This window comes from Indicator indicator, chromosome 4 (genome assembly GCF_027791375.1).
Source record: "Indicator indicator isolate 239-I01 chromosome 4, UM_Iind_1.1, whole genome shotgun sequence".
NCBI classification, from domain to species: domain Eukaryota; kingdom Metazoa; phylum Chordata; class Aves; order Piciformes; family Indicatoridae; genus Indicator; species Indicator indicator.
The window spans coordinates 42,706,853-42,721,030 of NC_072013.1; the positions used below are offsets into that span (position 1 = coordinate 42,706,853).

At 42.2% G+C, this 14,178-nt stretch overlaps 1 protein-coding gene across 1 annotated transcript in view; it reads right to left on the reverse strand.

The window, feature by feature from the left end:
- Positions 1-3,872: 3,872 nt before the first annotated feature.
- The window catches only part of HEATR5A (HEAT repeat containing 5A), a 57,540-nt gene continuing 47,234 nt past the window's right edge, over positions 3,873-14,178 (reverse strand). The window contains exons 30-35 of the mRNA XM_054380668.1: positions 12,591-12,738; positions 11,601-11,873; positions 8,183-8,407; positions 6,574-6,728; positions 4,522-4,735; positions 3,873-4,269 (exon numbers count right to left, since the gene is read on the reverse strand). Of these exons, the coding sequence (XP_054236643.1) occupies positions 3,968-4,269; positions 4,522-4,735; positions 6,574-6,728; positions 8,183-8,407; positions 11,601-11,873; positions 12,591-12,738 (1,317 nt within the window). The 3' untranslated portion in view covers positions 3,873-3,967. The remainder of the gene's footprint in view (positions 4,270-4,521; positions 4,736-6,573; positions 6,729-8,182; positions 8,408-11,600; positions 11,874-12,590; positions 12,739-14,178) is intronic.

The window sequence follows — 14,178 nt, forward strand, 5'->3', positions numbered from 1 at the left end:
TGTCTTCTGTGGTAGAGGCAACACATGGACCCTGGAAGCAGTGGTCTTTTTGTACCCTTTAGGCAGGGGTGGGAGGGTGGTGTCTCCAAATCACAGAGGAGTGCATGACTGAACTGTGCAGTCCAGTGCAGCGTCTCCACTGGCCTTTCAGTGGCGCTGTTGCAGTGGTTTTAAAGAGGGAATTCCCACCTCCTCTGCAGGAATTCTCTCTTTTCGATTGTTAATCCAGCAGCTCTCCAGAGGCATCAAGGCCATCATCCTGTCTGTTCAAGACCAGGTATGCCACACCTTGAGACAATGGAGTCATTAATAGCTATCAGCCCTGCCCTGCACATGCGTTGGTTTGAGACAGTAGAGGATTGGGTTATCGTAGAAAACTCAAGAACTCAAGGAAGACTGCATCAAAGCTATCTGAAATCTAAAAGCCAAACTTTTTATAACAAACAAGATTCTATCTGTAAGATTCATCTATATCATCTTAATGAGTGGCTTTACTCATGTGATCCAACTGGTTGTTTTAAGTGTACATAATAAAGCACAACTCAGCCATTTTCACCATGTGGATAAATTCATGACCTGGACAAATTAAGGTCACACATTGTCTCCTAACTTACAGTAGACACTAAGAATGAGCAATGGTTCTCTTTAGTGACTAATGTTTGCCTCTGCAGTCACACAGAGATGTTGAAAGTGGTGCTTTCGCACAAGACTTCACCAAGAACCATCAAAATGCATAATTACAACACTTCTCAGTGACTGAGTTGTGAGTCTGCTACGAAATCCCAGACTAAGTTCTTCTAAACTTCAATTTTTGGCTTTTGACAGCTTGCTTGGTGCTTATGCAATTGGAGCATGCTTCTTTAAAGTTTTTCCAGCAAAGTAAGGTTTAAATCAGGTTGTATCATCATTAAAAAATGTTAGTGGAAACAATGTTAATGCTGGTTTTTGACATTACAGAAAATGAAAAAAAAAAAATGGTTACAGATACCTGTCCTACGAACCAACTTTCTCAGAAGTATTTTGGGTGACTGTGATAGTCATGACATGAGTTAAAGTATTTGAAGCCCTGTAAGAACCTCTATGAAGAAAGACTGAGAGAATTGGGACTGTTTAGTCTGGATAAGAGAAAGCTGAGAGGGGAGCTTGTCAATGTCTATAAATATCTGAGGGATGGGTGTCAAGAGGAAGGGGACAGGCTCTTTTCAGTGGCACTCAGTAATAATGGATATAAGCTAGAACACAGGAGGTTTCACCTCAACATGAGGAGAAACTTCTTTCCTGTGAGGGTGACAGAGCACTGGAACAGGCTGCCCAGAGGGGGTTGTGGAGTCCCCTTCTCTGGAGCCTTTCAAAGCCAACCTGGACATGTTCCTGTGTGGCCTGCCCTAGGTGATCCTGCTCTGGCAGGAAGGGTGGACTGAATCATCTCTAGAGGTCCCTTTCAACCCCTAGCATTCCATGATTCTTTATGAGTTTCCAGAAGCAGCTTTGGGGAGGAAAAGAAAACAAACCCAAACCAAACATAAAAAAAAAAATTAAATGTACTCAGTAAATTTTGAAGGGAAAATTGAGATGAAAAAATTACTAATGAGACAAAGATGGGTAACTGCCAAATGTAATGGAACTCCCTTTCAACACAGCCACCAACTACGGATTTGACTGCAAGGAACGGTGAAACAAAGAACTTCTGATTCTCTCGGGAAGGACTGGTGGCATCTCAACCATCTTCCCATAGCTCAAACATTTCAGCACTTGGCACAGACACATCTCCCTGATCCCACTTATTTCCCCATTGAGCTATGCAGAACAGAGGAAGACCTGCAATGTCAGGTCACAGACTTCGGTGCATCCAGCCCACACAGTTCTTACTAGGTTCCTTCTGGCAGCATACAAACCTTTTCTTTCTGTTACCAAAGTCCTTAGAGCTCCTCTGCTATTGGGTAAAATGAGTAAGACAAATCTTAAGTGAAGAAAATTAGCTTTATTTCTGTCAATTAGAAAAATGAGTTGTTAGAACTTTGGTCAAATGGTTAATTCTGTACAATTTACAATTATATTTATATACAAAACTTATAATAAAATACAGTACATCACACTTTTCCTGAGTCACAGTGTGTTTCTCAGCTCTGTAAATCTTTGTTTGTTGTTTTCCTTCTTTTCTTTAAAGTAGTTAGTTTCCAGAAGGAAATACTATGCACAGTGTGATAGCATTTGGTTTAGATAATACTGGTATTAAGAAAGTAAGTACACTATATGTAGAAAATACTTTACAGTCATTGCAATTCTGATAGTTCTTCTATATTAAAATATGTTCCTTGATAAAAACGTTAATTAAATATTCCTTGCTATAAGTTTGTTGCACGTTGTTTGACACGAGAGAAGCTAACTTCAAACCTGTCCATCTCCCACTGCAGAGAGACATAAATCTAGGTGAGTTAGGTGTAGATACGACTGATCGTTTCAAGATCAGGAAACCTACATCCAGATAGAGCAGGAGTCTGAATCGAGGCACAGTGTATTAAAATTGCTGTCCTAGCCTGGACAAGATATGTAAGCTTCAATTGCCTGGCTAGCCTAATACAAAATTAACACGAGTATAGATCCTGAAAAATGAGACTGTGGCAAGCAGCTAGGCACCAAGCCTGCAAATGCTTACTATGCACAACAGTCCCACTGTGTAAAGCACTACAGAGTCCTCAGTGAAGAAGCAGCAGGGTAGAGCTGCATTTAACTGCGTCTGTTAAATCCCAGCCAGCTCCAGAAGTTGTTAGGTTTAAAGCTCTCAATATTGCCTTTACTGAGTTGGAGTTTTTGAGGTCAAGAATAATCTACTGTAAGGCTTATGAGGATATTTAATCTGTTTACTTAATGATGCAGTCTGTTAAATTAGTAATTAGGATAGATTACAACCTACAAGTAAATTTACGTCCTACTTAAATCCAAAAAAACAGTTGGGTCCAGTTCTCTTGTCCCCACCGTAAGAAGGACACAGGGCTGTTAGAGCAAGGGCCACAAAGGTGATCCAAGGGCTGGAACACCTCTGCTGTGAGGATATGCTGAGGGAGCTGGGGGTGTTCAGCCTGCAGAAGAGAAGATTCTGGAGGGACCTCAGAGCTGCCTTCCAATACCTGAAGGGATCCTACAGGAAGGCTGGAGAAGGACTTTTCGTAAGGGTGTCTAGCAGTAGGACAAGAGGGAGTGGTTTTAAGCTGAGGGAGAGTGGGTTTAGACTGGATCTTAGGAAGAAGTTCTTCAGTACAAGGGTGGTGAGACTCTGGAATAGGCTGCCCAGGGAGGTTGTGGATGCCTCCTCGCTGGGGGTGTTTGAGGCCAGGTTGGATGAGGCCTCGAAGAGCTGAGTCTAGTTGAGAGGCATCCCTGCCCATGGCAGGGAGGTTGAAGTAGATGATTTCTAAGGTCCCTTCCAACCTAAGCCATTCTATGATTTTATGAACTTATTTTGATACACCTTGAAAACAAAACTAATTTTACTGAACTGCTAAATGTGGGCTGCTCCTAAATGTCTATGGTAAATTTCACTATCATTTTTAATATAGGGGAGTGCATTTCTAGTACTTTACTCCAAAAGGACCCAAAAGTACTTATTAGATGACCCCTGACAGATTTATTCATAGTGTTTAGAGATGTTTAAGTCTTACACTAACCGAAGTTTATCTAGAGATTTGCTGTCTCAAAAAAGTTCTGTAATTCTTCAGTGCAAAAGAAGCCCCAACTCAAGGTCAGGCTTGATGGGGCTCTGAGCAATCTGATCTAGTTGGGGATGTCCCTGCTTACTGCAGGGGGGTTGGATTAGCTGATCTCTAGAGGACTCTTCCAACCCAACCCAGGGCATTCTATGATTCTACGGAACAGATGAGATCAACTCACAGCAATCCTACTGATCAGAAATTTAAGGGGCACATTTTTGCTGTGGGTATCCAAGTGCATAAAATGACGACACAAGACTTTAAAAAAAATTGGTCTTTAGCTGAATGCTTGAACTTTTCCCAGGATTCTTTGCATGTTTAGCAGTCTTCACTTTGATACTTTCTTGATTGCCTTTTACAGCTGACTCAAGCCTGGCTTTCATAGTTGGAGAGGAAGCCATTAGTTTTTTAAAAACTGCTGAGTACTGTGGACCAATCTGCATCAGATTTTGCAAGGCAAACTCATGGAGATTTTTTGCTGAGTTTGTAGCAGAAACCAGGGCATTTTCATCCAAAAGAAAGGAAATAAGGATGGGAAGAAGGCAGGCCACCAAATGAGCACCTACAAAGATGGAAAACACAATTTAAGCATACACTCTTTAAAGCCAGCTTCAAAATCTGGCTAGAAGTAGTTCTCTTAACACTGAACAGAAACTATAAAGAAAAGAAAAAAGAGCCAAGATTCTTCTTAGCAATGTTGCTAGCAATTAGTGTTCAAGACTGGATTCCTAGTGACTGTTTTGTTTTTATTTGTTAATTATGGCAACTTTCAGCACATGGAATGCTTTGGATAATTGTAATGGAAGTAACTTACGGTGCTCTTCCTCAGCAGTGGCTGTAAGAGCTGTAACCACCTTGATTCCCTCCTGAATGACCTGAAGTTCAGCAGCATTTTCAGGTTTTGCTTTTTCTGTTTCCTGCAGTTTTCCCACAATGGTTGGTGCTAAGGAATGAATGTAAGGATATGACACAGTTTTGTTTGGATGCTGGAAGATGGAGTGCAGCAGCTGGTAGCACTTATGCTGTACCTAGAGGGAAAAATCAAATTTGCAGTCATAAAGGGCTGTATTTAAAAATACATATCAGAGCATTTTAAAACTCAGAGCTTGCCAGAGAAAACTTTGGGGAGGGGAAAAAAAATGTGTCTCACAGCTTGAAATTTATCAAGTATCAGGTTGCTAATGCATTATATCTTTTAGGAGCATTATAAATTGGAATCAAATCATCAAAAGAATCTAGATCATGCTTCCTGTCTCTTTCTAAAAAGTCACAGAATCAGAGAATACATCTGCTTGGAAAAGACCTCAAAGATCTCTATTCCAGCCCTTGACCCAGCCCTGAAGAGTCAACCCTAAACCATGTCCCTCAACACCAGGACCACATGCTGCTTGAACTCCTCCAGGGATGGTGACTCCACCACCGCCCTGGGCAGACCATTCCAATGTTTGAGAACCCTTTCAAGTGAAGAAATATTTCCTAACATCCAGCCTCAACCTCCCCTGGCACAGCTTGAAAGCATTTGTTTTAGTCCTGTCACTTGACACCAAGGAGAAGAGGCTGCCCCCTCCTCGCTCCAACCTCCCTTCAGATAGGTGTAGAGAGCAATGAGGTCTCCCCTCAGCCTCCTCTTCTCCAGACTGAACAACTCCAGCTCCCTCAAATGCTCCTAGTAGGTCCTATATCTTCCTGCATTTTTGAGCTAAGGAAAAAGCATTTGTGTGTGAAGACTATGCCTTAGTACTGTTCTGAAAATACAGCTGACTGAAGATAGATGCTTAAGAAGTAAGCATTGCCTCTGCCAAAGTGGAGGCACACTTTTAAGAAGCCCCAAATGGTGCAGGAGCTTGCAGGTCGTTGGGAATAAACAGGACTGAATCTGTCAGGTTCCTACAACATTTCTGAAAGGCTCAGATGCCAAAACACTTGGATAAAATTGGCAAATGCATCCTACTATTTTGTTGCAACTATATTTGGCATCCCAAGTTTTCTATCAGTGGAAAGCAACATTTGTAATATTAGAAATGTATCACAGAGTCACAGAACCTTAGGGGTTGGAAGAGACCTCTAGAAATCATCCACTCCAACCCCCCTGCCAGAGCAGGATCACCTAGGGCAGGCCTCACAGGGACACATCCAGGTGGGGTTTGGATGTCTCCAGAGAAGGCGACTCCACAACCTGTCTGGGCAGCCTGTTCCAGTGCTTTGCCACCCTCACAATATATAAAGTACTTTCTTAGAGCTATTTCTTGAGGAAAGGTAACTTAATTAAAATTTTTGTTTCTAAAGGGAAGAAGATGCAAGAAAACCAATTTACAGGGAATTCTCACAGCCCAATTTAAAATCCAGTGCATGTTATTTTCAGAGCTGGGCTTTCCATGGTGAGAAATTCCCAGCTCCTGGAAACCCACTTGTATTTGCAAGGATAATAAATACAATTTAATTTTTTTTCCAGTATATTTTTTGAGATGAGGAATAAAGGATGAACTGTGGCATTATAATCTGAAGTAGCTCTGTAAAAATATTTCTACTAGGTCAGAACAAAGCATTAATGTAGGTCTGGATGCTGCCTCCAGCAGTGGTCAGGAGCTGATGCTGTAGTAACAGTAAAAGTTATGCAGTGGTACTTGCTCCAGCTCCCAAAGACCGAGTGTGATGCAATAATCAAAAATAATAGGAATATAAGATAGTATACAGACTAAAAATGACAAAATGCACTGGTGGACAGGTTCTTGCTAACTTCTTCAAACAGGATCTTGGAATACAGTGAGGCCAGAATTAACTGTCATCAGCACACAGGACAAGTGAAACAACTGAAAAGAAACTAAAATCCATTTAATATGATACTTGCAACTTGACCAGTACTCACAAGAGGATCTTTTGAGTCAAGTGTTACTTGAAACTTCTCAATGCAACGCTTTTGAAGGCACTCCACAGTAGTCACTTCTGGGCTGGTAGACATCACAAATACTGTAATAGCAGTAAGCAGGCTAACTTCATCAAGTTCTTGGTGGTGTCCATCTACTGTCAATAAAGTAAGCACTCTGTCAGATTTGCATTGAACAGTAACCCTATGAAGTGTCACAGAAGAGGTGGAATAGAAACATCAATGCCTGAGTTTCTTTAGGAATCTCTTTGTTCAAATGCATGACATACCCTGATGCACTTACATGGACTTTCACTGTAATAAAAGCCAAGGCCAAGATGGGAATTCAGGGGTGGTGATACAGATCATAGAATGGTTTGGGTTGGAAGGGACCTACAAAGGTCATCAAAGTCCAACCCCCCCTGCACATCAGCAGGGGCGTCCTCAACTAGATCAGGCTGCCCAGAGCCCTGTTGAGCCTCACCTTCAATATGCACAGGGATGGGGCCCCAACCACCTCCCTGGGCAACCTGTTCCAGTTTTCCACCACCCTCATGGTAAAGAATTTGTTCCTAACATCCAACCTAAATCTGCTCTTCTCTAGTTTGAAGCCATTGCCCCTTGTCCTATCACTGCAGGCCTTTGTAAACAGTCCCTCTGCAGCCTTCTTGTAGCCTCCTTCAGGTACTGGAAGGCTATTAGATCTCCCTGGAGCCTTTTCTTCTCCAGGCTGAACAACCCCAGCTCCCCCAGCCTGTCCTCATAGCAGAAGTGTTCCATCCCCAGGCTTATTTTCATGGCCCTCCTGTGGAGCCAATCCATCAGGTCCATGTCCTTCCTGTATGGAGGGCTCCAGAGCTGGATGCAGTACTCCAGGTGATGTCTCACCAGGGCAGAGCAAAGTGGCATATTTAGAAATAATAGCATATTCCATATTCCTATTCCATTGTTCATCTGTGAAAGCACAATAAATACCTTTGAAGAGCTGGTATGACATAGCAGGGTACAATCTATTTTGAGAATAATACAAAATGTGCATCAAGAGCAAAATTTTTTTGGCATAACTTAAAAAAACCCCCACCCCAAACCAGCACTGTAAACAGAAGTTCCAAAAACAAATTACAATTTAGGGATTAAATGTAAGGAATGCTAAAAATACTACAAACCTGGGAAGCTGAAGAGCCAGCACACAGAAAATGAAGACATTTTTTTCTTGAACTTCTGTTTTTATAGCTTCAATACAGACAGTAATTCTTTGTGGAGAACCTGCATGCAGTACAGCTATCTTCTATGCTCAGCTCTACACTGAAGCCCTAACTCCTGTTTGTTTCATTGCACCATGTAACTGCATTGTGACTCTGCATAACACAGGGGTAAGCCTGCAATTCCCACATTTATACCTTCACAGAGGATGACTTCTTGTAGGAACTGTAGTGACAAGATTGCAGAATTGTTCCAGCACTACTACTACAACCAATTCTCTTGTGACTAAGACATTAGTAGTTCTTTTAAGATGTGCATAAATTTAATTAAAATAAAACCAAACAACCTTTCAACCAAACTTTTTGTTGTTGTTGTTTTTTAAACATGCAGACTCCATATTTGTGCTTACCTTGATCCCAGCAGTCAAGCACTGTGACCAAAGCACTACGTAGAAGATCTGTCCAAGCAGTTCGACTCTTCTCTGCTCGAGCCATTGGAGAGGACAAGAGTCCTTTTAGAGCTTGAAGAGATGCAGCAACAGTCAAAGGTAGCTGACCACCTTGCAATTTCACAGCAGTTTCTTTAAGTACTCCGATAATTAAGTACAAGATAGTAGGAAGAACTGACACACTTCCTGTAAGACAAAGGAAATTCATTTCACAGAAGTTAAAAAAAAATTCAGCTACCTTTCACATGAAAAAAAAAAAAAAAAAGAGGCAGTTTTCCTCTATTCTCTTCTTTTTATTTATAATTATCATATTTAATCACTTATGTGAATGGAGGCTCTGGTAATTTGGAGGAAGATTTGAAATACCATGTGAGTTGCTAGGACAATCACGGAGTCAGTCTGCTTAAGTGAAGTTTACCTTTTCCTCCTTTAAATTAGCACTGACTATCTTTTCCTTGATTATTACATTCTATGAAGTGTGGAATTTTGTCATGTTCACAGAAAACCAAGAACAGAAAGATCAGACACAATGGGGAGCAGGAGAAACCATGGAAGCATACAAAGTACTCTTTACCATGAGTGTAGTTGAACACTAGAACAGGTTGCCTAGGGAGGTGGTTGAGGCCTCATCCCTGAAGATATTCAGTGAGGCTCGAGGTGGCTCTGGGAAGCCTCATCTAGTTGAGGACACCCCTGCTGACTGCAGAGGGAGTTGGACTGGATGACCTTTGGAGGTCTCATCCAACCCAAACCATTCTATGATTATGAACAGCAAAAACCAAATTATGACAATTTAAGCATATTTTGCAATGAAGACAATATGATGAAGGAAATTAACAGGGGGCAATTTCACAGCTGGTAAGAGGAAATACTTCTCCCACATAATGTGTAGTTAGTCATGGATGTCATGACCCCAGGAAATAACTAATGTCAAGAATTTAGTAAGATTAATAAAAGGAGGATTTCAGACTAAAAATGCATAACAAAAATTCCTAGAATTATAATAAAAAAACTCTTAACAAATGCTTTGGAAAAGAGGAGACCTGAGGAGAGAAACAGGTTGTCCCAGTGCCTCCTAAACAGATTTTTCATCTGTACCTGAGAATCTGGTAGCTGACCTGTCAGAGACTAATAATTAAATCAATAAATCACAGGAGTAACTTGGCATAGTAGTTTTGCATATTCTTATGGCTTTGAATCTGACAGCAAGAATTCTGTCCATATTGGAGGTAATCTAGAAACCTGTGTCATTGTGTATTGCTCCTATCTTGAGTTCTGATTGAGCAAAGCAGAGTAAAGTCTATGGCTTAATACCTGAGAATCTTTTCAGTTGGAAAAGGTCTTTAAGATTGAGTCCAACTATTATCTAACTCTATCAAGTCTTGTGCTAAACCATGTCCCTTAGCACCACATCTCTGCTTTTGAAATACCTCCAGGGGTGGGGATTCAACCACCTCTCTTGGGACCCCATTCCATTGTTTGAAAACCCTTTCGGTGAAGAAGCTTCTTCTAATATCCAACCTAAACATCCTCTCATGCAACTTGAGGCCATTTCCTCTCATCCAATCACATCTTACTAAGGAGAAGAGATCAACACCCAGCTTGCTATACCTTCCTTTCAGGGAGCTGTAGGGAGCGAGATCTCCCCATCATATGTTTATGCCCTTTCCCAATCAGCAAAAGGCTTATGTTTTAAAAATTTAATATTCTGATGTGTTAGATACTTGTTGAATACTGAGGATCTCCAACACACATACAAGTATTTGCTGAACCCAAGGACATCTACCTTCTATTTTTGAACTGTCAAGCCTCTGAAAATTGACTGTTGGAAGTCAGTAGAAAATGTAGTTCATGAGCACCACTTTTATTATGCATACATGTCATGACAAGTGCCTGAAGTAAGTGACATGGTAACCACAGGACTTTAACTCCAGATACCTAAAAAAAATAAATCATGTAATCCACACAGGAATTTTCTTCTCTTTGATTATAAGTGATTTTTGGAGATGCTTCCTTATTCAACTAACTGTATAAGCAAGTTTAACCTCCTCACTTTAGTCACCTGACTTAAATACTTAAGTTCTCCAGTGTAACCATCCCACCTGGTCTGATCCTGCAAGCTGTCAGTTCATGGGCTAAGTGGAACAGCTAAAGACATAAAGAACTACAGGCAGAAAACCAAAATCAGAGATTATTTTTCATACCACATAGTTGCCCTCAGATCTAAGTGATGCTATGTTTGTTTCCTTTTGCTTTGAACTGATAAATAATGAGCTGCAGATGAAAAATCCTATCATCACCTTACAATGACAGCAAGAACTGCCTACTAGTCCATTTGGAGTCTGCTAATCCCCAAAGAAGAACCTTGTAACAGAGAACAAACTAAGAAAAAAGATAATATTTCCAGGCTGGTAAACATGAAAATTTGCATAAGGTGTAGCACAGATATCTAAGGTGGCAACAGAGGACTAGGGCAGACATGGTTTATAGGTGTGGCTTAACAGTACTGGAAGATCATAGAATGGCTTAGGTTGGAAGGGACCTTACAGATCATCTATTCCAACCTCCCACCATGGGCAGGGATGCCTCTCAACCAGACTCAGCTGCTCAAGGCTTCATCCAGCCTGGCCTTGAACACCCACAAGGAGGAAGCATCCACAACCTCCCTGGGCAGTGTATTCCCGAGTCTCACCATCCTCCTACTGAAGAACTTCTTCCTTAGATCCAGTCTAAACCTACTCTCCCTCAGCTTCAAACCATTCCCCCCTGTCCGATTGCTAGATACTCTTATGAGAAGTCCCTCTGCAGCCTTCATGTAGGATCCATCAGGTATTGGAAGGCAGCTCTGAGGTCCACCCAGATCATACACAGGAATATAATATTGGGAGGTAGCAGGGGGAGATCTTAAAACTTGGAGTGAATACAAAATGAATCATGGGTAAAAGTTAACTAATCTGAGAAATCAACCCCAACTTCTACAGTGGTTTCCTAATGCCCAAATGATGGCTTTTAATAAAAGGTAACATAATACATTTGGCTCTTAAATTTAATTTATGTCTACATTATACATTCCAAAATACACAATTCAAGCAGAAGATAATCAAGTAACTGTTGTAATACTTCCCTGCACAAAATGGATCTATTAATTCCAGTGCTAACCCACGGGAGTGAAAGAAAAACTACTCCTTTAATTGCTTCAGTTTTGCAACTGGGTTTGTAATCTGACAGTCAAAAAAATAATTAGAAGAGGAAATTGTCACAAACAAATCACAAAACTTGCTGCCAGATTTATCCAGCTGAGAAAACTAAGTAATACCAAGGGGGCTGAGAAGAGTCCAATATTCTTACATAAATCCTTTCTTGTGATGAAACAGCATACCTTCAGGAGAGCAGATTGCAGGAACATCAGAGAGAATAACTAAAGCTGCTGCTACCAGTCTGCTTCCATCTTCTGACAATAACAGATGTTTTCCAGATTGAACTGCAGGGCTACAAGTTAATTTGGGGTTGAGCTGGGGAAGCTGTCTGACAAGAATACAAACACACAACTCCAGTGTCGCAAAGACTAATGATTTCCCAGGCACCAATCCTCCCGTGTCTTTGCCTTCTCCAAATTCTGGTAATGTTTCCTTTTCTGCAGCACCATCATCAACTAAAACAAAAAGAAGAAATATGGCAAAAATCTGCAGGCTGTACTTTCCAAAAAGTTTACTTCTTAAGACTGTTCCATCATGAAATGATAATCTTGCTCTACGTGTGCATGCATATGTAGTCAAAGTTCTGCTGGCAAGCACCCATCCTTCTGAATAAGCAATATAGGCACTGGTGGTCAAAAGGTAAATGTGTGCAGCATCCTTCTGAATAAGCAATATAGGCACTGATGGTCAAAAGGTCATAAAAATGTTTTGATTCTTCTCTTGGTTTGTTTGGTTTTTTTTCACTTTTAGAAAACTAACTTCAGGAAGTTGCAGTCAGAGTAACTAGTGGAGCCTGGCTTGCAACAGCCATGTGTCCAGAGTAAGCTGTAAGCTGTAAGCTGTGTGTGCTCCCTGTTGCTCTGCTGCAGCTGATCCCAGTTTTCCACAGAGACTCCTCCCTCACTGACACCACACTATCCCAACTGCAGTTTTTCCAGTTTTCCTTCTCACTTCATGCTCTCTATTCACCACCAAAGCCATCTGCTATCTACCATACCACCCCAATTTCCTATGTCAAGCACCCGGACTGACTTAAACCAGGATTAGTCACCAACTGCAAAACACTTCAACTGAGATGCACCTTGGAATATCCCCTTCAAGAATGCAGTTTTGCAAGCAAGAATTTCCTTAAGCCTGATAGTAAGCATTCGGAATCTCCTGCATTCCTGTACCTTCAGCACTTCTCCGCTTTTCCTTCACGTGCTCCTGAGCTGCAAAAAGGATCAGCCGAACCACTTCGAGGGCAGCGAGCTGAATGCCAGGTGATTCTCTGGTCAGGATCAGCCGATGCAAAACATTCAGCAGCTCTACACCCAGCTCCTACAGGAAGGAAAATGCTTTAATGCATCCCCATTTAAACTTAATACAGAATCAGAGAATTAACGAGGTTGGATAAGACCTTCAAGATCATCAAGTCCAACCTATCACCCAACGCCACCTAATCAACTAAACCATGGCACCAAGTGCCTCATCCAGTCTTATTTTAAGCACCTCCAGGGATGGTGACTCCACCACCACCCTGGGCAGCACATTCCAATGGGCAATCTCTCTTTCTGTGAAGAATTTCTTCCTAAGATCCAGCTTAAACCTCTCCTGGCGCAGCTTGAGACTGTCCCCTCTTGTTCTGGTGCTGGTTGCCAGGGAGAAGAGACCAACCCCCACCTGGCTACAACCTCCCTTCAGGCAGTTGTAGACAGCAATGAGGTCTCCCCTGAGCCTCCTCTTCTCCAGGCTAAACAACCCCAGCTCCTTCAGCTGCTCCTCACAGGGCTGTGCTCCAGACTCCTCACCATCTTCTCTGTCCTTCTCTGGACAAATTCAAGCATCTCAACATCTTTCTTGAACCGAGGGGCCCAGTACTGGACACTGTACTCAAGGTTTGGTCTAACCAGTACTGAGTACAGGACACAATGACTTCCCTGCTCCTGCTGGCCACACTATTCCCGATCCAGGCCAGGATGCCATTGGCCTTCTTGGCCACCCAGGCACACTGCTGGCTCATGTTCAGCCCACTATCAACCAGTACCCCCAGGTCCCTTTCTGCCTGGCTGCTCTCCAGCCACTCCGACCCCAGCCTGTAGCGCTGCATGGGGTTGTTGTGTACATGTTCAAAGCCAACAGCATTGCTTTTGTTAATCTCACTAAGGAATGCATTGATGGATACAATTGCAGGAGTTGGCATGTTCTGCAACATCTAGCTCCTAGCTCCCGGTTCAGTGCCCTGAACAAAACAGTAATCACAGTAATCTAGAGATCATAGAATCATAGAATTGTCAGGGTTGGAAGGGACCTTAAGGATTATCCAGTTCCAACCCCCTTGCCATGGGCAGGCTCCTAGGAGACCTCATTGTGGCCTTCAGTATCTGAAGGGGGCCTACAGGAAAGCTGGTGAGGGACTTTTCAGGGTGTCAGGTAGGGATAGGACTGGGGGGAATGGAGCAAAACTAGAAATGGGTAGATTCTGATTTAGATGTTAGGAAGAAATTCTTCACCATGAGGGTGGTGAGACACTGGAACAGGTTGCTCAGGGAGGTGGTAGAAGCCGCACACCTGGAGGTGTTTAAGGCCAGGCTGGATGTGGCTCTGAGCAACCTGATCTAGTGTGAGATGGTGCACTTAAAGCTGCTAAAAACTCCCAAGTACTCTTTATCTTATGGCTTTTTAACCCTTGAAAGTGAGGGTATCAGATTTTATCCCTTCTACATTATTTCCTTGGGGAGAGTCAGCAGACAGAACTTGGGCACTGTCCTCAGGGTTTAC